The following is a 27,313-nucleotide window of genomic DNA, read 5'->3' on the forward strand; positions in this document are numbered from 1 at the left end:
GACAAAAGCATAACGAACTTCTTATTAGACTCTCTGTCTCTCTCTCCCACTAACGCCCTTCATTCTCTCTCTCTCTCTCTCTGTACTTTCTCTGAATTCTTCACTCTCTCTCTCTCTCTCTCTGATCCTCCCAACATCGACAACCAGAGGTTGGTGAGCGTCGTCAATCGTCATGTCATTTTCTGATTCCGAAGGGTCCTCTCATGGCGGTATCGGAGAATACAAGACCTTCCGCCATGTCAGCCGCGAACGTACGCTCTCTCTCTCTCTCTCTCTCTCTCGGTTTCTCTGAAATCTTGTTCATCTCATACGGAATTCGATCTCTCTGTTTTGTAATTTTCAAATACAATGCTTTCAAAAGGATTACCCTGTGACATTATTGAAGTTCTATTGGATGCTTGTTTGGGCAATTTTGGGTTTCAATTTTTGTTTTGCTATTTTGGATGATTTGAGGTTTTGTTTGGAATTTTGGAGAGTAGGCGAAAGAGGAAAATAAATATTTACAGTATGAAATCTTAACAGCCGTTTAGATTGAAGGGTTGGGCGAGAAAAAGAATATTAATGGAGAGAAAGAGAATTCTCATCCCTTCTTTGGATGATTCAGGAGCTGAGAAATAGTCATTGTGAGAAGCAAAAGTTGTTGCATGAAAAAATATAAGGGTATATTCTACTGACTCCATGAGCTCAGAGAAAATGCAATAACATAATTACATTCGGGTTCCTTAAGGTTTTAGTTCACAAAACCTTTTGCCCCATTTTTATCATTAATTCTTTAGCTAAATCAATGAAAAAATAATGTTGTCATTTCTTTTATACTGAAATATATATTTTATGCTGTTTATTTTTGTGTGTTCACCTATGTTACATGGATTCGGGTACAAGTATCGGATGTGTATTTAAGTGCCAAAACTTCATAATGTTTGTTTGGAGGTTTGGGCAGGGGGAATTGGAGTATGAGTGAGATGGGCCCCACTCATGCCTTGTTTGGTTAGGAAATGTCTGTGGGGATTAGTATTCCTCTTGGAATAGTAATCCTATACTATGGGGGGACTAGCAAAGCTTGGAAATACATGAGATTGAGATGCAATCCCATGGGATTAATGGGTAAAAGACTATTTTACCCTTTAGTCTATATGACTACAATAATGGAAGAAGGGCAATTATGGAATTTCATTGGTTTAATTTCAATCAATTAATACCACTACACTACTACACAAACAAACACACTTTATCCTATATTTCCAACAAATTAAAGGATCTAAGTATCTAACTTGCGTACAAGTGTCATACACATATCCCAAAACCTTACCCATGCCATATCCGGTGGATACCAGTGCTTTGGGAAATAGAAGAGTCCATCTAACATAGGTCTATACACTATTTGCATTAATTCTGATCCCTTCAGCTTTCTAAAAGGGAAGTCAGTATAATTATACTAAAATTGTGGAACTTATTGTATTTTCTCCCAACCTTAGAGGAGTTTAGTGTAATTTATCCAAATTTTAAATATTCCTAAATTACCCATCTAAATACAAAGCGTTGACAACAAAAAGATACTTATGTCCTCTTTTGTTTCTCATTTATCTAAATAGATATTGTAATCATTTCATTTATTTTCTCACCTAGTTTACCAAACGGACTATAAACTATGGTTGTTTGTTTGATTTTATTGGAAAGGTAATAAGGACAAGAAAAAATGAAAGGGAAAAAAAATAATTTTCACAACTTTGGAGAAACTCATTTTTCCTTGTAAAGTAGTGAGAAAAGTGAAGCACATTGGGAGAAAAATGGAGCCTAAACTTTTAATTAATGAATCCATCTTTCTTCTTACTTTCATTCTCATTTTCCTTTATTTTTCTTTTATGTTGCCTTTGCTATTTCCTTAACTGTTTCCCTGAACCAAATTAATGGTTGCAATTGATTAATATAAATAGTAAGAGCACTGCTTTGCTTTTTTGGATTGCTTCCACAATGCCGTTGTTTGTTTTTGTGTGGGAAGAGATCTTGTGCACAAGTTCGCTAGTTGCATAATTAAAGAGAAGAACCATAAACACCTGAAAGTGCCTTGATATGCTTATTGTTTAGTGATGAAGGATGACCAAAATGCCTCAACCTTTGAACTAGTATGAGTGGAATAAAGGACTAGCATAGAGAAGCTAACAACTCTAGCACAGGTCACTCCTCAAAAAGAACAGTTCAGAGTGCTTAACAATGGAGTTCAGATGAGCAAGAGGTTTAATATTTAGTAGTAACAGAAAGGCTGCAGTACCATGGATATTGCGTCTAAAAATGTATGTCCTGTTTAGTCCCATTGGTTTGGGGTCCGGGAGGAGCAAATTGGTTACAGAGTAACCTTTGACAATATTTGCACGAAGTGCCTGCTCTCAGGTTTGAACTTACACCATGGATATGGTGTTTCATTAATAAAAAAATAAAGTTAAGTAAAAAAGGACTGTTGAAACTTGAGATTGAAGAATCAATTAAAACTCTCCAGATTTGGAATATCTTTCCTTGAAATTTTCTAGAATTCGATTTGGATGGTTGGATTTGAAATAAAGGGTTTTGTGGTTCAAATTCACAATTTATAGGAGGGTTTGCTACTAGGTTTTTTTTAAAGACCTAAGAGAAAGGATAGAAGTAGAGGTAGGAGAGAAACTTGTCTGATTAAGATACTTGTGCAAGTAGAAGCTTTCTTGGATGGATTTGAGAGATTGCCTTCACCTTGTTATTTTAAATCCGTTCATAATAAAGCTCTCAAAACCATCCATGCATCTTATTGAAATTAAGCTATTCCCTTTAAATGGCTAGATTTTACGTTTATTCATTTTAAATTGATAAATCCAAATTGCTTTTAGTTGTGGTGTACACAAATTTGATTTGCTATCTTCATGAAAAAACGGACCACATTGTTCGAGACTTGTAAGATTTGGATGATGGATTGGCATTTGATTTGAGTGCTCCAGTGACTGATATTAGCAACATTGGGGCTCACATCTGCCATATTGTTTGAAATCACTTTCGGAAAGATCTACTGGTTTTAATTGGCAACCAAAAAAATAAAGAAAAAACTTTGATTGATAGAAATCTTGGAGATTTCAAATAGCAAGTGACACTCAATGTCAGAGAATATAACAGTTACTTAATGAGGCAGATCTTAAGACTATGAGTATATGTATACAGTAAATATGTAATAAACTAAACATGTTATGTACATGCTTTATTTTTTTAAATCTGCCTCTTCTTCTACAAGGCATTGTATGACCTTTTTGAAATTGAATTTGTTTGGCAACTATTTCTTTTCAATATTTTTTATTTTATTAATCTGCAGAGCCATGATTCTTCTTTCTTCTTTTTTTTCATCTGCTCTCTTTCACCACCTACTTGTGGATTGGATATTTCAGGTTTATTGCACGAAATGCTCCGATCATCCAAATCAGGCGACTCAAAATCAACTTGGAAGGTCAGTTTTCTTTTTATATAAATAGATAGATTTATTGTTTTGGAGGAAAGGAACTTTCTTGTAACTTGTTTCCTATTGGTAGTAGCTTGATTTGTTTTCTTTGCTTTTAAATTATTAAAAAAATGGTTGTGCTTCTTAAATTAGGGCAAGGAATTGTTATAACTTTCTGCATACATGATACATAATAATTTTAGCATGTATCACTACATTGAGGTCTCTAATGGGGCCAAATAGAGATGAACACTGTCCTTGCCTTTTTTTGATTGGATCTTTGGTAGATATCACTGTTTACATACTTTGACTCCTTTACGCTCATATGTACATATGCTGTTCTTTAACCTTAGTAGTAGAGAGTATAGAACAAGGAATGACCTTGAAACTTTTTCTGATGTCTAGGATTGTGTTTGACATTTATTGGATTTGTTTATAATTTGAAGATTATTTTATAATGTAAGAAGTAAACCAAACCAAACTAATCTCGTGCCCCAATTAAGTGGGGTCGGTACATGAAATATGTTTTGTTACTTTTTTAGAAAATCAACAACAAAATTTATTAAAAAAAAGAAAAGAAAGTGTGGAGGACAAGAAGTCCTCATACAGTGAAAAAGTGCCTAACAAAATAAAAACAACCATCAAAAACTAAGAGAAAACAAGAAAATCCAATTACTAGGGATTGGGATCAGCCCAATCCCTAGAAATCAAGAAGAGTGGAACTCTCTTAAAAGGAGGAGACACAAAAGCCCAAAACGAAGCCAAAAACCCACCCCTACCCCATAAAGAATCTGCAGCAGCCTCCTTTCCATCAAAGATTCGTGAATTTCTCTCCAGCCAAATAGTCCAGAAAATAGCACAAACAATACAAGACCACAATGTTTTGGCTCTCTTAGAGCCGCCGAACCCTTCAAACTTAACAAGAAGCATATGTGTGCAATCCTGTGGAGCAACCCATTTAACATCACACAAGCCGAATAGATGCTACCATAACTCAAGAGCCACCGAACAATGAAGAAAGAGATGAGCCACCGAAATATGTTTTGTTATTTCGCTCTGTCAAGGGCTATATGGCTATTTGAGTAGTTAAATTATATAAATTCATATCCTTTTTTACTATCATATCCCATGTCAGTTTAGGTCTCCTCCTGCCCCTAACATTTCCATTTATAGTGATCATATCACTCTTTCTTACTGTTGCATTTATAGGTTTCTATCGTACATGACCAACCATCTTAGTGTCGTCTTTCTCAACTTGTCCTCAGTAGGTGCTGCTACTACTATTTTCCAAATATATTCATTTATAATTTTGTCTTTCCTAGTCTTATCACACATCCATCTAAGCATCCTCATCTTAGCTATATTCAATTTATGAACATAGCACTTGTTTTTTCACGATAACTATGAATTCTTTGGCATGAAAAGTGGGTTACAGCATTGCAGTGGTCAGTGGAATAAAAACTATATTTTATCAGCATAGAGGACTTGGGATTAAACTCCCTTGAAAATTTTATTTGGCCTATGGTGAAGAAGTCTCTCTTCTTTTTGATTTCATAGGGGTTGTAGTTTGCTGGTACTTTCGCTGGATTAATCCAGCTATTTGAAGCCTGGAAGCAAATCATCTTGAGATGTACAATGTCACTCTTCTTGCTAGATAATTTGTCTTGTTCTTCTTTAGCCGTTTAGTTTTGGAAAACATGGGGAATCATTTTGTCAAATTTGTGGTCAACCTTAAATATTTTCTTACAGGTACTCATTATGGATAAAGTTACTGTGAAAGTTATGTCTTGCTCGTGCAAAATGGCTGATATTACAGATGAAGGAGTTTCATGTAAGTATCTAAAGACATCAATTGTGAATTGAACATTAATGTCAAATGTGTGCATGTGTTTCTGTGTCAGTGAGTGCATTTAATATGAATGATCAAATTTTATTTATTCTCCAGCTTCTTTCAATTTCTTTTCTTTTTCCTTTTCTTTTTATTTATTTATTTTTTTAAAAAATAATGAAAATACACTGCTCCTTTCAATTGATGGTCCTGCTTTTGATTGTTATATTGCTATTGCTCAATGCAATCACCTATGTTTTGCTCCCATGTTGGTTGTCATGAGCATTATTTGTTTCATAGTGAATCCAACAACTGTGCAGAACAAGTTTCTAGATTTAACAATTGCAACTCATGGAGTTTTTGCTTTTCCTGCAGTGGTGGAAGACCTTTTCAGGAGAAGGCAACCTTTGCCTTCTATGGATGCCATATATTTCATCCAACCTTCGAAAGAGAAGTATAACTAACTTCTTTATTATTTCATACATTGTTTATTAGTTGTTTAGGAGAGAAGGTGCACAAAATGCAGATTTCTTAATGTATGAAATTCATTATGCTTTCCTTTTTCTCCTTTGTTTGTATGTGTTTATCATTTTAGATTATTAAGTGAAAAGAAGAAAGTTTACTTCGCTGTTTTTATGTTTAACTTCAATTTTTTCAAGACCAAAAAAATGAAAATAAAAAAAATAAAATAAATATATAAAACTTTGATTTTGTCACTCAATTGTGAACAAATTCATACAAAATTTCTTACCTTGAGTAATTGGAAGAACCTGGGTGTTCAAGTGTCTGCTGTATGCTATCTCTGAACTATATGCGTCTTTTTCCATTATCAATTCTAGACAGAGCGAAATTACTAAAATGCCTATGTAGGTAAGTGCCAGGCTGATCAAAAAATGTAGGTAAGTGCCAGAGAGTTGAGTAAGGCTTCCTTAGGTTTGGTTGAGAAATTAACTATTGTTGGTTTATGAGGCAACAAGTCTTTGTGTAATTGCAAACTGGACTCTTGGTAGTTTTAGTGCTGCTCTGAACTGTCCTTTTTAGGATGGCATCTTTACTTCCAGAACAGCTAGTAATGCGAAAGAAGAGTGCTTGCATGTGTTGTCTGAAGAAAAATAGCCTTTGCTTAGTATTTATACTTTTGCCCCTCTCACTGTATTCCTCTTGCATATGTTTTTTTTATTTTTTATTTTTGTTTTTGTTTGATATTTGATTTGTTCAATAATACATTTGTTTAGATAATATTGGTAAGGCATTATGGACTAGATCAACAAAAAGGGCAGCCCAGTGCACAGGGCTCCTGCCACTGCAGGGTGTGGGAAGGGTCAGATATGTGTAGTCTTACCCGCTCACGTGGAGAGTCGTGTTTCCATGTTTTGAACCCACTATGCCTACGTCACTATGGAACAACCTTATTGTTTCGCCAAGGCCCATCCTTGGACTAGATAAATGGATTATGTTTTATTTTTAAACATTCTCTCTCTTCCTGGATGACTGATAAGTAGAAAGAGGATGAACGACTGAAAGAGTTTTAACTTTTTGATATGGTCTTTTCTTTCTCAATATAATAGCTTTCATTTCAAATTTCCACCATCTTTACTTTCCAATCTTAAAACGTTGTATTGTTTTGACTTTGTTAGTCCCTTTTCTTTTGGAATTTTTCAAATCAAGTGAAAGCTGTTATAGAAAACATGCTTTGGATGATGGTATACATGCATGGCTATTTCTTACTTTCTGAAAAGCAGTAGTCAGGTGTAGTCAAAGTTGTGCACTCCTGTGAGTCACTGAGTTAACTACCTCAATGATTGTATCTATGTTTAGGGTGGGGATCTGCTGGTACCAAGATTCAAAAGTTGCAGTGGTGTAACATTTTAGTAGGGTTTAGCTGTCTATAATCTTTAATATGTGCTGTCAGTTTCTGTTTTGCATTTAAGAATCGCCTGCCTTGCTATATAGTACATGAGACTGTTAGGACATCTACAGCTAATTGTTTTCTTCACAATGATAGTTGTATAATGGAACTTCCAAATTTGGACACTATTTTGTCATATATTCTCGAAGTTGCATCTAACCCCAGGAATCTATTATTTTTATATTCAGTTTTTGTGACAAATTTTAAAGATTTTCTGTCTCTGGAATCTTCTTACGTGATATATTTTTAAGTGAACTATTGACATTGAGATTTCAGATTATATTAAGAAGATATGGACCACTTGATATTTGGAACTTATATTTCACTTGCAGGGTGTCAAATGACTATATCTTTGTTCGTAGATAGTCCCTATCATGCAATTTGTACATTTAAAATTTTAGGGGCAATCAATTTATTGTTCTCTCACATTAATCAGATTAAGCTCTGATATCTCTGACTATTCATCCTGCTTTTTAGTGATGGAGAAGGTTGTCATCTCAAATGTTTGTTTGTCACAATTTTTTAGTTTATGTAAGTGTATATGAACCTGGAGAGTATAATTTGCATGCATATTAGAAGTTGGCAAGTTGCTTGTTTTCATTCCTTCTTTAGTGTGCTAAAGATTTTATTATTATTTTTAGTTCAAATCTCATTTTCATGTATTTTCACATTTTCCTCCATCTTATTTTCCTGTTTGATTTTTTCAGGTATTTTCACAGTTTCATTGTCTATCTTATTTTCATGTTTGGTGTTTCATTTTGTTTAATTTTTGTTGTCTTTTTTAAAAAGTATTTACGGTTTCTTCTTATCTGAATTCTTTTACAATATTCTCCATTCCATGCTGAATCGCATTAAGAAGTTTAGGACCTATTGTAACTCTTATCATTTGCCATATTGCAGTGTTGTCATGTTTTTGTCTGACATGTCCGGAAGAGAACCTCTATACAAAAAGTATGTAATAGATTCCAGGTTTCATTTTTATGTTATTCTTCTTTGTTGTGATCTTGAACCTTTATTATCCTTATAGTGAATCTTTGCTCTCTTTTTTTTTTTTGGTGTGTTTTTACCCTATGCTACAGAGCATATGTATACTTCAGTACGCCTATCCCAAAGGAATTGGTTAGTCGCATCAAGAATGATACAAGTGTGTTACCCCGTATAGGTGCATTGAGAGAGGTTAATTTTTTTTCTTTTATATATAGCAAGAGACTTTTCTTTTTAAAACACTTGTTCTACCTGTGACATTCTTCTTGTTACTTGATGAAATGCAGATGAATTTGGAGTACTTTTCTATAGACAGTCAGGTAATAGTTGATGCCACCTGTTATTCTGGTAATACTCGATAAAATACTGATGAGGGATGTCAACAGTAATAATTTTATTATTTCCTCTAAAAAACTGCCAGGAAAAACTTTAATGGCATTGCTCCAACCTTATCTAGGAAATCAGTTCCAAATTTTTTGGGTGTAATGGATGATCAAAACGATATACAAATAATCTTGTAGTGTGAATAATTATTGTGGAAGTGTTGTTGAACATGGGTTGTGTTTTATAGTTTGTTAGATCCATTTGCAATTGTTTCAACTTGAGAAGTTATGCGTAATTCATTTGCTTGTGGTTCTAATGACCCTTTAGATGCACCTCTTGATGGATTTTGAATATATGCAAGGAAACTTTTTAGTCTCCAAGCATTAGGACAAGAATGTTGTATAGTTGACTATTCACATTATCTATTTTTTAGGGTTTTCTTTACTTTAGGTTCTTCAAACTGGGAAAAGTTACATTTATTCATGAACATTGTATCATCTCTTTCCACGTCAGTTTGCATTCACTTTCTGGTTCTGATTTTTTTTTTTCTCTTAAATAATATGGGCTGTTGTCCACTGGGAATTTTTTCCATAGGCATATATCACTGAGCATGAAAGAGCTTTAGAGGACCTCTTTGGTGAAGATGTTGAGAATTCTCGCAAATTTGATGCTTGCTTGAATGTAATGGCAAGCCGAATTGCTACTGTTTTTGCTTCATTGAAGGTATGAACTTATAGATGTCACAATATTGCCAGTTGGTTAGCTCCTTTTGAAATTTTAACATGTGTTATTTGAAGCTCCATTTTCTTCACTTACAAAAAATGGAAATGATGCAAAATTCTAGATTTTTTAGAGTATCATAGAGTCTTATTTCAGGTTTATTCTGTTATTAATGTGTAACTTCTAATCTCGTTATTATAGGTAGAGGGATAGTACAATATTGGTTGCACCACTAAATATAGGCCATGTGATTTTGAGAACTACCTATTAGAAGCAGCGATTTTGATGTCATATTTGTAGTTAACACAAGCAATAAATCCAACTCATGTTGAGTACCTCCATGTCTTGTGGGATTTTAATGTCATGGTTTCATTTTCCTTGCTCCAAATGGAACTTTAAGTTGTTCTATTCAATAATAATGATGCTTCATGGTTCCTACAACCTTCTTTTCATCATATGCCTGATTTATCAAATAAGGCATATATAAATCCTACTTCATTCATAATTAAGCCTTATACTCCTCCAATATGCATATACACTGAAAGGAATTTACAATCACATGTTTGCCTGAAAGTGATATTTATCTTCTTTTATTATAATTTTGAACATGTCACGGTTGTTAGAATTGTACGATTCATACGATTTGATATGAGTTTCAACAGAAACCATTCAAATTGTATTGTTGAATCGGAAATTGAATAAATCGTTTGATTGAATTTCCGGCTCACTACAATTCAGTTTTATTTTTGTTTTTGCTTACATAATACATGAAACAATGTTGTTTTTGCCAAACTATCAAGATATGTAGAAAGATCAAATTTGTTATATTGATATACATGATATTATATGTGTGTATACATATAAAATTTAGTTATATTGATATTTTCATCATTTTAAACACTATGAGTGGATTTTTATATGTATATAAATATATAAAATTATTTATTATATTAGATAAAATGAATCTTACGATTCACGAAAGAGCTGTTCCAGATATATAAAACTTCTTTTATCGCATTATATCCCTATGGAACAAAACTTATTGAAGTATATCGTATGGTGCCTATAAGTTTTATTTCAACAAATTTTAGGATTTTGCAGTTTATTTGGAACATAAATTATTTTTAATTGAATAATTAAGCAATAGTATTTTATTTTGTCACTATGGATCTAAAGCTTGCAAAAATAAGGTAATAATTCAGAGTAGCTGTGAAAGAGCTCTGCAAAGGAATTAAAGTAACAAAATATCCATGATTGACAATCCATGGTTCAGAAAGAATAATAGCTCCTATAATTGAAAGTTAATATTTCCTGATTGTTAGGGGTACAATAGCACCATTTTAGATGTGCGATAATGGGTTAAAAAATGAAACTGTTGCTATTTACACATGTTTGTATCTTGTCAGGAGTTCCCTGTTGTGCGGTATCGTGCTGCCAAGGCACTTGATTCATCTACAGTAACAACATTCCGTGATTTAGTTCCTACAAAGCTTGCCGCTGCTATTTGGAACTCTATTACAACATATAAAACTACTATTCCTAACTTTCCCCAGACGGAAACATGCGAGTTTCTCATCCTAGACAGATCAGTTGATCAGGTTAACAGTTAATTTTTTTATTGACTGGCTTGTTGTGTATGCTTTATTGGTTGGATTTTACTGAATAGTGAATATGAGAATGCATGTTTAGATTGCTCCTGTCATTCATGAATGGACTTATGATGCCATGTGCCATGATCTACTGGACATGGATGGAAATAAATACGTGCACGAGGTACATCTTGTTGGTTTTATATTCTTTTGCTGCTCAGATTCTTTCAAGAAGTTTTTTTTTTTTTTTTTTTTCCGGTGGAAGTTAACATATGCTTGATGCCAGATTCCTAGCAAAACCGGCGGTGAGCCTGAGAAAAAGGAGGTCCTCTTGGAAGATCATGATCCTGTCTGGCTTGAGCTCCGCCATGCACATATAGCAGATGTAAGTGTCATGCATTTCTATATTTTTTTTTCAATATGTGTAAGTGATTATTCTTTACCACTAACTGCCATATCAGGCTAGTGAGCGGTTGCATGAAAAGATGACAAACTTTGTATCAAAGAACAAAGCCGCACAACTGCAGCAAAGGTTGGTGCTGGTGAACTTATTACAGTTGTTCTATTTTCTTGCTCCATTTTTTTCCACTCTAAGGAATACTACAATACAAAAGCATGATGTTTATTATTAATGTCATTAGTTTATGATCTGAAACTCCATAAGAATCGGAATCAATTTTTCATGAAAATCAATTTTTTTACAAGTTAAAACATGCTAAATATTTGTATACATTTTTTATTGCATCAAAATTGCTGCATTTCTAGCCAGTAAAATTTAGGCAAATTCTAACAGGTGCCCATGGGGCATTGTTTAATACCTTTATTAATTTTAGTGCTTATCTTGCAATTGCTGCTATTTTACTATATCCTTCTTATGTTGAACTTTGACCTTATGCAGAGATGGTGCTGAATTATCCACAAGAGACTTGCAAAAAATGGTTCAGGCTTTGCCTCAGTACAATGAACAAATGGAAAAGCTTTCTCTTCATGTGGAGGTCGGTTTCTTTCTTCGTTATTTTCATACACCTTACTGAATTGAGTATCTTTAGCATTCACTTTCAATTTCAACATGGAATCACTTCAGCCATGCATCTGAGGAAGTATTCCTCCTTTCCATCCCACATAGGGAGTTCAAGTTTGTTAAAAATATCACTTGTTTTATTATGAGATTAACAACAAGATGAGTAGGATTAATCAATGGATCATGCTGAGGAGGATTATAAAGAATAGGTAATCTAAGTATGTGGGTTAAATGCTTCCATGCTAATCAGTTACCTTTTTTATTGCAATACAGATTGCTGGAAAAATTAACAGAATTATCAGAGAAATGGGACTTCGGGAACTTGGGCAACTTGAACAGGATATTGTCTTTGGTGATGCAGGAACAAAAGAAATCATCAATTTCTTGAGGACAACCCAGGTGCAATTTTAATAAATTGACTCCGGATAACAATCAATGCATGTTATGTCTATGTTCTGATAATGAACTATTTTTTTCTTTCATGCAGGATGCAAGTTGTGAAAATAAGTTGCGTTTGCTGATGATCTATGCATCTGTTTATCCTGAGAAGTTTGAGGGTGACAAAGCTACAAAGCTTATGCAGGTAACTGATCGATATCAAATTATGGTTCTTTTTTTTCCCAATAATGAAGCTTTGGTTCCTCCATGGGGCATTATATCATTGTTCTGCTCTCCTCCAGTCCTGTTCTCTAAGGCTATGTTTGGATGGACCCAAGGCCTTGTGGTCTAGTGGCACGGGGGGTAAGACATAAGTACTTGCAAGGAGAGGTTGGGGGTTCAATTCCTTGGGCTAATTTAACAACTAACCACTGACTTTTACTGATCAAAAAAAGAAAAAAGAAAAAAAGTGAGGCTATGTTTGGGTGGTGGAATGAAGGAAGAATGAGAATCTTATTCCATATCTCGTTCGTTCTGTCATTGGGTGCACCAAGACCTTGAAAGTTATTCCAGGTTATGCATTCAAGGAGGCCACACCCCTCAATGGGAATCTGCTGTTAGAATTTCCCATCTTTACCTTCACCTACTCCACTACACACTCCACGTCACCTACCTCTACTCCACTACACACTCCACTTCACCTAACCCACTATCACCTCCACTACACCTACTACCACATTACCTTCACCTACTCCACTACACACTCCACTTCACCTACCTCTACTCCACTACACACTCCACTTCACCTAACCCACTATCACCTCCACTACACCTACTACCACATTTTCTTCTATATATAGATTGTATAGGAATTGTAATTAATGCATCTTGTAATCTATCAATCAAGACATCAATCAATAATACATAAATTCTTACATGGTATCAGAGCAAGGTTAAGAATTTAATATTTTTTCGTTTCACCGGCGGGCGGCAACCTCGCCTTGGCCGCCCGCCGGACCTCAACCTAGTCCGCTAGAATTGTCTACTACATACCTACCTCCTCATCATATCTTCATAACATCTCATTCTCTCTCGGCATCATAGTAGCCGTGATACTGCTCATACTTCTGGACAGCGGAGAGAACATCGTCTTTCTCGATCTTTCCGCCGACGCCGGTGGCGAGATCCAAGGCTCCGGCTTTCGACATCACTCTCCCCAAATAGTCCATAGCAGCTTCTCCACCGGAAAGATACTCCTAACAGCAGCGGAAAAAAGGTGTTTCCCTCAGCCAAACAAGGCTCAATAGCTGTGGTCCTCATCAAAATACGTGTAATTGCTACTCTTGAACTTGGTTTCCCTATCCTTGCTAACAAGCTTCTCAAATGCTTCCGGGCCATGTTCTTCTATGTACTTCTCAGCAGCAGTTAGAATGTCATCTGGCTTACTGAAGATGTCCTTCTTCCTTGGGACATACTAGACGTTAACAGTCTGCTGTGGGTTAAGAAAGAAAGGCCTCAAATAATGCTCATAAACATATGCAGCACCACTGATACTCTTTATGATGGTGGATATTTCAATGCCATTACAACACAGCACCTTGAAATTTATTTTATTTTATTTTCTTATCTCTCTTTCTGACCATTACAACACAGCACCAGCACACTTGTTCCCACCTTTCATCATGGTCTCCACTTTCTTTTTCTTTTTTTATATTTATTTTAATCCATCTTTTTTGAAAACAAAACCAATATCACTTTTTTTAATTCCTTAATTTATTTTAATAACATGAGTGGCCTCTCTTTTCCACCATCTCCCTCTTTTTCTACACAATATTTTTGTACCACCGCCCACTCCATGATTTCCATATTAATATTATTATTATTATTATTATTATTATTATTATTATTATTATTATTATTTTCACAAAAAAAAAAAAAAAAAAAAAAATTCATTCCAGTTGATTTTTCTGCCTTACCACACCTACCATTCGAGTTTGCCAAACACACTTATTTTATTCATGTCAGGATCAACCCCGATCATAATTTTACACGAGAAAAAAAAAAAAAAAAAAAAAAAAAAAAAAAAAAAAACCACCACCATAACACACCCAACACCCACAGTGGGATTTTTCTTCTCTACTCTGCTGCAGATCTCTTCTTCTTTCCTCCGTCCTGGGCGGCCCTTGACGGTGCTGCCTCCGTGTTTCCTACGCCGCCGAGCACGTTCACTCCTCCATACTCCTCCACTGCAGCATACGGCGGACCTCCAAATCGGAACATCACAGTGGCCTTCCGCTTCAGCTCTTTATTTTCTGCTTTCAGCACACTTATCTCTGCTCGCGCATCCTTATACATGCGTTGGAGCAGAGCCAGCTGGGAATTTAAATGCTGCACCTCATTTGTCCTACTCTGCAGCCGGTTCGACAAATTTGTGACCGCCGTCATGGTTTCCACGCATGACTTCAGAGTATACTGATTAGCCTCAATATCAGTTTGCACCGCCATTTTTTGCTCCACCGACCGCATCGGAAAGTTCAATGGAGCAAAACCAGAGGTGTTTGGTTGAGGTTCACTGGCCACCGCACCAGTTATTTCTCTTGTGGGCTCGTTCAGTTCTGGAAAGAGCGTGAGCAGGTTCTGGGTAGCTGGACGGGAAGAAGAGGCCATGTTTTTGGGTTGCTAAGTGTTTCAGCGAAATAGCAATTTCAGACTGGTAATGTTCGGAAGGGTTGGTGACAGAATGGCAACAAAGTGTTCCACAGTTTCTCTCTCCGCAGAGGCAGAGTTTTTTCAGCGAAGGGTTGGTTTCAGAGGTTTCAGAATGGTATGCCTCAGCCTCAGCCTTCGTCTTGGTTAAATAGCCGAGGCAGCCACGCGTATCGCGCGCCTCTTGCCGCCCGACAAACTGGCACGCCTTTTCATGGCACATCTTTTGACAAAGTGGACACGCCTTTTGATGGCACGCCTTTTGATGAATTGGGCACGCCTTTTGATGGCACGCCTTTTGACAAAATTGGGCACACCTTTTGAGGGTGCAACTTTTTAAGAGTCCGACAAGACTCTGTAAACTGTCCCGACATTGATTCCGGTTAGTTTTTACAAGTGTCCGACAAGACTCTGTAAACTGTCCCGACATTGATTCCGGTTAGCTCCTTTATGGGTCCGACAAGACTCTGTAAACTGTCCCGACATTGATTCCGGGTAGCTCCTTCATGGGTCCGACAAGACTCTGTAAACTGTCCCGACATTGATTCCGGTTAGTTTCTACAAGGGTCCAGCAAGACTCCGTAAACTGTCACCACAACTGTCACAACATTGTCTGCTACAACGGTCCGACATGACCCCATAAACTGTCTTCTACATCGGTCTGACACCACCATACAGTGTCCTCTACAACGTTATGACACCCCATACAGTGTCTTCACCAACGGTCTGACACGACCATACAGTGTCTCCTATCCTTTTTTATTTTTATGTATTTTCTTGTTTTGTTACTCTCTCCAAACTCAAGTTGGTTAGTTTCTCTCCTCCTTGAGTTTGCGGGGGGCTGTTAGAATTTCCCATCTTTACCTTCACCTACTCCACTACACACTCCACTTCACCTACCTCTACTCCACTACACACTCCACTTCACCTAACCCACTATCACCTCCACTACACCTACTACCACATTACCTTCACCTACTCCACTACACACTCCACTTCACCTACCTCTACTCCACTACACACTCCACTTCACCTAACCCACTATCACCTCCACTACACCTACTACCACATTTTCTTCTATATATAGATTGTATAGGAATTGTAATTAATGCATCTTGTAATCTATCAATCAAGACATCAATCAATAATACATAAATTCTTACAGAATCTCACATTCTTGAACTATTTCTGAACAAAAAAGAAAGAAGGCCAAAATTTAAATCTTCTCACTTTCCCACAGAAGATTCATTACTATTCCAAATGCCTGAATAACACTGATGGTAGGAATCACATTACTTAGTAATGTAATTCCTGACATTGAGGTTTGAAATTTTAGAGAACTCCAAGATTAGGGAACGATTATGATATCATCCCCTTTTTATATTAATGAAGATTAACAATTACAAGGGAGCCCTAAGGCATAGAATAATTATAATTTAATAATAACCCAAATAATAATATACTATTCTAACACTCCCCCTCAAGCTGGTGCGAAAATATCTCTCATGCCCAACTTGCCTAAGATGTCATGAAATGGCTTGCTTCCAACTCCCTTGGTGCGAATGTCAGCAAGTTGTTCACCAGACTGCACAAATGGAGTACATATTATGCCACTAGTGAGTTTCTCCTTAATAAAGTGGCGATCAATCTCAGCATGCTTTGTCCTGCCATGTTGAACCGGATTGTGAGCGATGTTGATAGCAGCCTTATTATCATAATATAACTACATGGAGTCCATCTGATCAATACCCTGAGTTGATCCATAAAAGCTCACACACTCCTTATGCCATAACTCTAAACTCAGCTTCTGCACTTGACCTGGCAACCACATTCTGTTTCTTACTCCTCCAAGTAACTAGGTTGCCTCCAACAAAGATGCAATACCCTGAAGTCGATCTTCTATCAGTTACTGATCCAGCCTAGTCAGTATTTGTGTAGGCTTCCACACGAAAATGATCATGCTTTGAAAAATGAAGACCCTTGCTAGGAGCTTATTTCAAGTACCTCAAAATTCTCATGAGAGCCTTGAAGCGAATTTGATGAGGAGCATGCATAAATTGGCTAACCACACTGACAGCAACAGCAATATGAGGATGGGAGTGAGATAAGTATATAAGCTTATCCACTAATCGCTGATAGCTCCCCCTATCAACAGCTGCTCCTTTTTCATCATCCCCCAGTTTCTAATTAGGTTCCAGTAGAGTGTCACAGGCCTTGCAGCCAAGCATCCCAATTTCCTTCAATAGGTCAAGCACATACTTTCTTTGTGAGATAAATATTTCATCCTTGGAGCGAGCAACTTCAAATCTCAGAAAGTACTTCAAGCTTCCCAAGTCTTTGATTTCAAACTCACTTGTTAAATATTTCTTCAACAGAGATATTTCCTCACTATCATCGCCTGTAAGAACTATATCATCCACATAAACAATGAGCGTTGTAGTCTTACCAAGTGAGGAATGTTTCACAAACAAAATGTGATCTGCCTGCTTCTGTTTGAAGCCATATTTAAGCATAGCCTGAGTGAATCTCTCAAACTAAGCCCTTTGAGACTGTTTGAGACCATATAATGACTTCCGAAGCCAGCATACTTTACCCTCAGTATGATGATCCTCAAAACCAGGAGAAATGTCCATATATACCTCTTCTTCTAGGTCACCGTGGAGAAAGGCATTCTTTACATCAAACTGATGAAGTGGCCAATCTAAATTAGCTGCTAAAGAGAGTACTCTGACTAAATTCATCTTAGCCACGGGTGCAAAGGTCTCCTGATAGTCAACGCCATATGTCTGAGTGAACCATTTTGCCACAAGTGTAGCCTTGTAATGCTCAATAGAACCATCCGCTTTGTGTTTCACAATATATACCCATTTGCATCCTACAGGTTGTTTGCCCTTAGGTAACTCAGTCAATTCCCAAGTACCATTCTTCCTAAGTGCTTTTATTTCTTTAATCATGGCAAGTTTCCACTCAGAAGTAGCAAGAGCATCCTAAAAATCGTTAGGATTGCTAATAGAGGAAATATTTGACACAAAAGCTCAATATGAGGACAACAAATGAGAAAGACACAAAATTTGAGATAAGATGTTGAGTACAAGATCTCACACCATTTCTCTTGGCAATAGGGACATTAAGATCAGTAGGAGTATCAAGATCAGTGGACTTAAGAGATTTAAAGTTACATAGACTCTCATCAGAAGTAGGAGATGGCAGTGGGTGAGCAGAAATGGTCTCTTGTATCCAATTAACTTTTTGTCTGTCTTTGTTCCTTACATAAACTTGCTCTTCCTTATCCTTGGTGACATTAGGTTTGGTAGTCCCAGTAAGAGGTGGTGAAGTATGAGGTGGTGGTGCAAGAACCACTGGTTCAACTATAGGAATCACGGGACTCACTTCACACAAAGGCTCCCTCTGAAGGGAGGACTATGACATTGGAGAGGACAAGAAATAGGACTGGGACTCAAAGAATGTGACATCTATGGACACGAACTACTTATGAGAAGGAGGGTGATAACACTTATACCCAGTTTGAGTAGGAGAGTACCTAAGGAAAACACATTTGAGGGAGCAAGGGTCCAACTTACCACGAGTAGGAGAGTGATTATGGATAAAACAGACACAACCAAAGATTTTGGGAAGAATAGAAAACAATGACTCAGAACCAAGGAGGACTTGAAGGGGAGCTTGTTTATGTAAGACCTAGGTAGGAAGACGATTAATAAGATGAGCAGCGGTGAGAACACCGTTGCCCCAGTAGGATCGAGGCACACTCATAAAAAAGCACATGCACCGAGCCATGTCAAGAAGATGACGATTCTTGCGTTCCGCTACCCCATTTTGTTGAGGGGTATTAGTGTAAGAGGTCTGATTGGATAATGCCACGATCAGAAAAATATTGCCCTAACCCAGAATCGATGTATTCACCCTCATTATCAGACCGGAAGATTTTGACAATGGCCCCAAAATGAGTACAAATCATTTTATGGAAGTTGCGGAACATAGAGAAAACCTCACTCTTGTCTTTCATGAGATACACCGAAGTAGTATGAGAAAAATCATCAATAAATGTAACAAATCATCGATGACCTTTCACAGACATAACATGAGATGGACCCCAAATATCGGAATGTATTAATGAAAAAGGAACTAAACTTTTATTAAAACTGGAAGCAAGAGAAGCTTTGTGTTGTTTTCCAAGTTGACGAAACTCACAAAGAAACTCAGACACATTATTGTTTACAAAAACAGATGGAAATAAATGTTTAAGTAAATAAAATGAAGGATGTCCCAGACTCCGATGCCACAGTCATAAATCATCTTTGGTAGTAGGACTCGTGGCGGAAGAATGAGCAAGCTTGTCCGGTTGATCCAAGAAATAAAGACCATTTTCTGCACTACCACTGCCAATCGTCCTCCTCGTGACAAGATCCTGAAAAAGACAATGATTAGGAAAAAAATATCACACTACAATTCAAATCCTTTGTAATACGACTCAAAGATAACAGGTTAATAGAAAATTTGGGAACATGGAGAACAGGAGATAGGTATGGTAGGAGTGACATGGACTAAACATTTTCCAGAAATAGAAGAAACAGTACCATCTGCAATCTTAGCTTTGTCCTAACTTGAAGAGGGCTTATAGGCAGAGAAAATGTCAGAGCATCCAGTTTGAGGAACCAAAATCAATAATTCAGGGAAAAGACTTATGAAAAAGGAAAACAAGAAGAGAATATGCTAAGTTACCTGAGCGGGAAACGACGAGGAAGATGTACTGAAAGCAGTAGAAGACCGACGGTCCAGCAAGTGACGCAAAACATCCTCAAGCTCATGAGTACGCATGCCAGAGAGACCATCAGAAGCCAGGTCAATGGAAGCGGAAGCAGAATCAAGTGTATCAACGGCACTAGACTGATGAGCCCGTAGATGAGAACCACGTCCTCTAAACTGGCTTGGCCGACCTCCTCTAGAACTAGATCGATTACCGAGACCCCTGGATGGAGTCCCATGAAGCTTCTAACACGTCTCATGAGTATGCCCCGATTTGCTATAGTAATCACAGAATACAGACTCCTTGGTGGCAGACGGAATGATGGGAGTCAGGCTGAGGCCATCTCTAGGGTAGACAGTAATCCTGAGCGGTCAGTAGAGACATGAGGCATCATAGCAGAACGATGACTCTCCTCATTCTGTATATAGGCGAATGCCTCCTGAAGTGAAGGAAGAGTGTCTATACCCAGAATCCGACTCCAAACCGGATCATACTCCACGTTGAGACCTGTCAGAAACTTGAAGACCTTTTCCTGTGCAATGAACTTTCTGTACCCAACTAAATCAGCAGTACAAACAAGCTTATAATCTTGCAGGTGATCAAGGAAGTACTGAAGAACAGGTTTCTTCCCTTGAACAAAGCTCTCAATAGATGCGCCTGTGAGAAATTCCCTTTGCGGGAATAACGTTTCCAGCCGTTGGTGAGGAAAGTGAAGTACTGAAGAACAAGCTGCCCCCCTTGAATAGAGCTCTCAATAGAGCGGCGCAATTCAAATACCTATGAGAAATTCCCTTTGCAGAAATATGTGGCAGCCACAGCATCCCAAGCATCCTGGGTAGTCTCTATGGACAAGTAGCCCTCACTAATTTTTGATACCATCAAATGAATAAGTCAACCCATAATCAAAGAGTTGGTAATCTCCCATTGGTCATAACCCGGGTCAGTGATGTTGGGTGCCTATATCCTGCTATCAACATATCCCATCTTTCCCCTACTCTTCAAAAAAAATAGTCAAACTTTACAACCACACTAGATAGTTCTGACCATTAAATAGAGATGTGGTCATTTTAAGACTAGGGTTGGGATTATCAGTCACAGTAGTAGGTATAGTTCTGACCATTAAATAGAGATGTGGTCATTTTAAGACTAGGATTGGGATTATCAGTCACAGTAGTAGGTATAGTGGAATTCTCACTCCTAGGTACCTAAGTAGGAGACACACTAGTGGAATCTACCATGAATACTGTACTACCGAACCCTCAACAAAACTAGTGCTAATCACAAACCTAAAAGATGATGGTGGAAGGAAAACACAACGACCATTATGAAAGCATAAAGTTTTTTTTTTTTTTTTTTTTTTATTGCATTAATTTTTTTTATTTTTTTAGGAGAGACGGAAAGAAAGATGACAAAACACTCAGGCCATATGTGAGGCACTAGCTGACCAACCAGATGGAAACAAAGGCACCAGTCGATCAACCAGCACTAGTCGACTACCTAGGTGACCACGAAGGCCCCAGTCGTCCAACCAGGTGCTGCCGACAGGCCTAGAGGAGGGCAAAGAAGGCCTCCAAGAGTGCCGACTACAAGGACAAGCTAGGGCCCCTTTGGCTTGAGCCGAAAAAGGCTCAGAAAGGTGTCGGCTTAAGCTGAAAGGGTCAAAGGGTTGGTCGGCCGAGTATGGGTGATTCCGGCAGACCTTTCGGTAGTGATGGATGGTGGCTGCTTGGTGTCATTGGAGTGTGGGTGATGGGTTTTAGGGTTTCCGCTCTGAAACCATGAAATTTTAGAGAACTCCAAGATTAGGAAATGATTATGATATCATCCTTTTTTATATTAATGAAGATTAATAATTACAAGGAAGTCTAAGGTATTGAATAATTACAATTTAATAATAACTCAAATAATAATATACTATTCTAACAAGGTTTTCACCCCATGTCTTCCATTCCAGCCATCCAAACTAGGCATCGATTGATTGACCCACTAGAGCTACATTGTGGTAATGAGTACAAGCATAAGAAGTGCAAATTGCATGTATGTTGGGGTTTGAGAACTGGTTATGAAATTGTTGAGGGGTGCTATAGAGATGGTACATAATTAGGACTTGGGAGGTTTAAAGGCTATGGGTAGAAACTTAAATCCAAGAGGAAGTTGAAAAAAGAAAAGGCTAATATCGATTTTATTCATTCCAGTCCTGATGTATTATTCACTACTCATGCTGCCTTGTCAATCTGCGGAATTTGTCGGCTTGCATTATTTTTGCTTTCTTACTAATTTGTGAGTGCTTTTTCTCAATTTCATATTGATCAGTGTGCTTTCTTCCTTGCTCATGTGTGCATGTTTGAGGCTCCTCAAATTGTAGACTCCACCTTTACATGAACATAGTTTTAAGTAGTCGTCCATATTCTGTATAAAATAAGTTGAGTCTGATTTTGAACTGAATTCACCAATAAGCTAAATATTGATTCTTTACATTGATTTAATATTGTGGGCAATGGATGCCTCTTGATTTGGACACGTATACCTATGCTTCAACTAGTTTTCATTTTAGTTCCTGTTTTACAGACTTCGACTTTTTCTTTTCCACCTTCTTAATTCTAGTGGTAATAAAAGGCTCCTCAAAAGCATAAAAATTCTCAGTTAATTCTGGAAATATATGGTTGCATCTTTCGCTTGTTAACTACTCCTAATTTCTAAGCCAAGGTAATCCCCACAAAATTTCACTATTTCATTTAGAACTATATGCGTCATCATGAAGTGGACCAAACTAAAATCTAGCATCCATTGATCACTTCTGTGTACTGGTTCATTTTGGACAGATAGAATTTGTTTCCAAATCAGGGAGAGATCTTTTGCGCACCTTATAAATTGTAAATCAGTGTTTATTTTATCACAATCATTACAATCTGAAACTGACATTTACTGGCTTACAGATAAGCAGTTCATATCATGTATACACACACACAAACATGTTTTGTCCACAGTTCTACTTCATTATATTGTATGTTACAATGCTATGCTTGCTAGCCATTGCTTTAAAGAACAAACGATCTTTATATTATTAAAAGCTTCACTATTCCTATATCAAAGATATAATTTCATTTCCATATGGATCTCCCAAATATATTACTAAATTAATCCTTCATAGGAACGAACTTATACTAACATGCCTTGAACCATTTTCAGTTCTTAAGATTATAAATGCTAGCTTGCATTTTGCCGCTTCAGACAACACTGCTTTTACCTTTGGATGCTGTGTTACGCTTCTTGTTCAATTGATGAATATAGGAAATTGTGATGTAACTGAAACATTCTTAATCTTACTTAGAAAAGGATATTCTCCTCCCAAATCTTCATCAAAATCCTAACTTTCTCAAATCTTCACTCAACTTTGCCTACATTTCCACTGCGTGTACAATTATGGGGTGCTGTTGGCCTATTCTCCTGTCAGATCTGTGTGATTCTGTTTGTAATTGTAGGAGATTCATTGTGGGCATTGCTTGAGAAGAGAGATTTATGATACTTGAGATTTTTTCCCATATATACTGTCAAACCTCGTTTTGACATAAGAACGGAAAACTATAATTATGGAAAACTATAATCTGTCTCATTGGATTGTTCAAGTTAGGAGAAATGCAAACAACATCCTCAATCTTCTTCTTCTTTCCTTACAGTTGGCAAAATTATCACGCGAGGATATGAAGACTGTTAAAAATATGAGGATGCTTGAGGGATCAGATGCCAGGAAGGCAGCAACTGGGAGTTTCTCTCTCAAATTTGATGCTCATAAGGTAAATATACATAGCAGATGAGAATGATTGTTTAAGATCAGTGCAGAGCTTCCATACTTCATTCAGGAATGATGGTTTGACAGTTGCTAAACTTTCTTGTTTGATTATTAGAGGAAGCATGCAGCGAGAAAAGATCGAACAGGAGAGGAAGAAACATGGCAGCTTTTTAAATTTTATCCCATGCTAGAGGTATGATTTGCATTCTTGCTACCCCCTTACATTTGTTGCCTGCTCCATCTAAACCAGTTCATTGGTAATGAGTTTTTTTTTTTTGGGAAAATATCATAAAGTTCTTGCATTGTGGTCAGCTGTAGAGTTATAGCTCGTTCTATAGGGAAAGTAAAATAGCCTCTTATGCTCTGGATGAATAACAAGAGACATAATGTTATCCTCTATAATGCTCAACAGAGTGTTCATCAAATCTTATCTGCATAATATTTTTATGCTGTGTTTGATTTTATTTTGTCAAGATGTATATATATTTAGCTACTCATGCTTGAATGAATATTCCAGCTAAATACCAGAGTATGATAATCCTCTCGAGATTTTTTTGGTTCTCTATTTCCACTAATTCTGATCCTTCATTCTTGCAATTATGGCTTCGTTTGGGAAGTGAGTTGGCTTTTTGGTTTTTTGATTTTTTTGGCTATTTAACCTGGGGCTAAAAAGTCTGGTTTGGGAAGGGTTTTTTTGACTTTTTTGTGAAAGAAAGAATGTAATGATTATGGGTTGGATGTGATGTTTTGTCTTATTGGGCTAAAAACCCTATTTTGTTTTTTGTGGCTATTTGAGTCAAAAAAGCCTCCAAACTGACTTCCCAAACGGAGCTAGTTCTCTCTTTCTTTGTGTGCGCGCATGCGTGCGCCTGCTGATGCTGATGCTGATATAAGCTTTGTGAATGATTAATATATCCATTATAATAAACAAATAAATAAATAAATAAATACAGTCATAAGTAATTTGTATATATAAGCTAATATTTTTTAAACTTTTTTGGCCTATTATGTAACCCACTTCAGATCAATGTTCTCAAAGTGATCTGATGTTGTTGAAATTTAGGGAGTGGAGTAAGGTCAAAGCTTGTAAATGATGAATAACAAGAATGTTTGTATTGATTTTTGTACTCCAGAAACTGAATAACATTATGAGAAAATATTAAAATGGATTGTCAAATGTCCAAGATTTAGATTCTTGCTGAGAATCAATTTAAGCTCCTGAAAGAGAAACCAATTGATAATGAATGGATGTTTTATTTATTTATTTATTAACATGTACTAAACCAAAAAATCTCCTTGTACTTATTCACAAATATTTTTACTACTTGCAAAACACTATTTTAGCCCATGCTTAATAATGTTGTAATTGAATGGGGCATATTACTGATGTCTATTATGTCTCTCAGGAGTTGATTGAAAAACTTAGCAAAGGTGAATTACCAAAGGATGAATATCAGTGTATGAATGAACCAAGTCCAATGGTTCGTGGGGGCTTCGGGGGTGCCCAGAGTGTATCAGCAAGGACAAGCCAAGCTCCTGCTCCACATTCTATGAGATCAAGAAGGACTGCGACGTGGGCAAGGCCTCGTCATTCTGACGATGGGTATTCAAGGTACTCAATAGCTTCCTTTTCTCATATGCCATACGAATTTGCTTTGTACTTGATTTTCATCTGCCAGCTAGAGAATATCTTAAAATCTTCCTAGCTCTTCTAAACGGTATATGATGAAACTTGCATCATGTGGTTGGATTACAAAGCTACCTTAATCGGACTCTTGATAGCATCTTAGATGTTCTTTTTGGGTCTGTGTTCAAAATACTATGGTTTGCAATCCTGAAGCTCCACAAACCTTGACTTTCAAGTCATTATCATTCCCTGCTGCTTTTGTAGTGATTCGGTTCTGAGGAATGTATCCAATGATTTCAAGAAGATGGGCCAGCGCATATTTATATTCATTATTGGTGGGGCAACTCGATCTGAGGTAAAATTCTGAAGATTTTCCTCTTTTAGGTTCAGGTTCTGCGGTCTGTTGCACTTTTGCACTTAGCATTATTGTGTATTCTTGATGTTGTTTGCAGCTACGGGTTTGTCACAAGCTTACAACAAAGTTGAGGAGGGAAGTTGTCCTAGGTTCATCTAGTATTGATGATCCACCTCAATATATTACGGTAATACTTTCTAATCCCATGTTTTTTTTTTTTTTTCTTCCTTGTTATTTTATCTCAAAATAAGCAAAAAGCTTTCTTAAAATCAGGCCCAACACAGATGAAACAGATTTTATTTTATTTATGGCATGAATGGTGTTATGGGACAAGAAAAGGTTATGCACTGCATTAACATTAATCAAGTAAATTCATTATTGACTGTTCCATTTTTCTTTTCTTTTTATTTTTTATTTTTGTTTTTTGGGATTTACACATTGCAGAAACTGAAGTTGCTATCAGAAAAGGAACTCTCAATTGATGACATTAGAATTTAGATGATGGTGCTTGGGCATTTGTATATGCTTTTTTTCTCTACACCAACAGGTTGGCCTTCTTATTTGTGATTACATTTATGTAGTTCTCTCTCTCTTTCGCTCCCTCTCTACACATGCATATATGTATATATATATTTAAATGTATTCTACATTTTTACTTTCACTTCGAATATAAAATTGTTGCTACGAATGTATTCTCAGTTCTTACTCAAACTGCAGCAATTCAGACAGTTTGTAATGAAGTTGTGTTTGGCACTACAGGAAGCAGATCAAAGGATGGTTTGTCGATCTTTTTAATGCTCTCCTGTGCCTGAACAGAAGAAACTTGAATTCGTTGGGATAAAATTTAATATCATACAGTCTTACATGATTCTTTAGAGATCATCTTCTGCATTGAAGGGGAATGGGACATTTGTCACAATAGAAATTTGTCGATCTACTGCTTCTCTTCAACTTGGGACTTTACGTTTCTAGACAAGAAAAATGAGTGAAATTGTGTTTTACCCAGATATATTAGGGTCATTAGGATCCCTCATGGAAGCTCAACTTGCTTGCTTGTTGTGTAGCAAATTGGTTCCATCCTGTTTTGTAACATCTAAAATAAGTCAATTTTAACTTAGCAACCATCTCAGGAGATGGGCATTTTGAAATTGTATTGTCTTTCACATGATGACTTTCATTTGTGGTGCTAATGAGAAGAATATTCTGACTTGTAAAATTTAAATCTTGTCATGAAAAACTCCAAATTACTTATGTTAAAATTGAAAAATTCATAGTTGGGAGGTCTTTGTAGTCTTTTTCCCGAGGCAGTGTTTAGTTCACTAAAATGAAGTATAATGGAAGAGCGCTACTATTATCACCCCACTTATTACTTTAAATCCCCTATTTCTTTGGATCTTTACTTATCAATTTTAAAACCCTTAAAATTTCTCTTCTCCCCCTAAATAATGCCGAAATTATCCTTCTAAAAACTTCACCTACTAAAATGCACACCCCTTGGTACACACCTAAAAACTATTCATCTCCCAGAACCCTAAAGTTCAAATATGAAGTTCACCGTGGAGATCTCCCAATCGATCACCTTTCTCACTCTCACGGTGGTCTCTCTCTCTCTCTCTCTCTCTCTCTCTCTCTCTCTCTCTTTCTCTCTCTCACAACAATATCTCTTTCGCTCTCTAAATTTTTTTCTTTTTCTCTCTAGAGTTCTTGATCTGAAACCCATCTGCCTTTCATTCTTCTTTGCAAGATTTGAGATGGGTATTTCAAGAAACAACCATTAAAGCCTCTTGTTAGTTGGCATTTGGGTTTCAAACTTCCATGGAAGTTGAAAAGAATGTTCGTCATCAACCTGAAATACATAACAATATA

At 36.7% G+C, this 27,313-nt stretch overlaps 1 protein-coding gene across 1 annotated transcript; it reads left to right on the forward strand.

The window, feature by feature from the left end:
- On the forward strand, nucleotides 1-26,663 carry LOC114258345 (SNARE-interacting protein KEULE). Its single transcript, XM_028198307.2, has 22 exons — nucleotides 1-251; nucleotides 3,402-3,460; nucleotides 5,201-5,282; nucleotides 5,655-5,733; nucleotides 8,089-8,139; nucleotides 8,268-8,364; nucleotides 8,460-8,492; nucleotides 9,091-9,219; nucleotides 10,623-10,814; nucleotides 10,906-10,989; nucleotides 11,092-11,190; nucleotides 11,267-11,337; nucleotides 11,704-11,800; nucleotides 12,100-12,225; nucleotides 12,314-12,409; nucleotides 23,353-23,469; nucleotides 23,581-23,658; nucleotides 24,872-25,077; nucleotides 25,357-25,447; nucleotides 25,545-25,634; nucleotides 25,892-25,994; nucleotides 26,207-26,663. Exons 1-21 carry the CDS (start codon nucleotides 173-175, stop codon nucleotides 25,943-25,945), a joined length of 2,010 nt encoding a protein of 669 aa, XP_028054108.1. The 5' UTR covers nucleotides 1-172; the 3' UTR covers nucleotides 25,946-25,994; nucleotides 26,207-26,663.
- The last annotated feature ends 650 nt before the right edge of the window (nucleotides 26,664-27,313 follow it).

The sequence above is a fragment of the Camellia sinensis genome, chromosome 5 (genome assembly GCF_055761805.1).
Source record: "Camellia sinensis isolate YWXY chromosome 5, ASM5576180v1, whole genome shotgun sequence".
Taxonomy (NCBI): domain Eukaryota; kingdom Viridiplantae; phylum Streptophyta; class Magnoliopsida; order Ericales; family Theaceae; genus Camellia; species Camellia sinensis.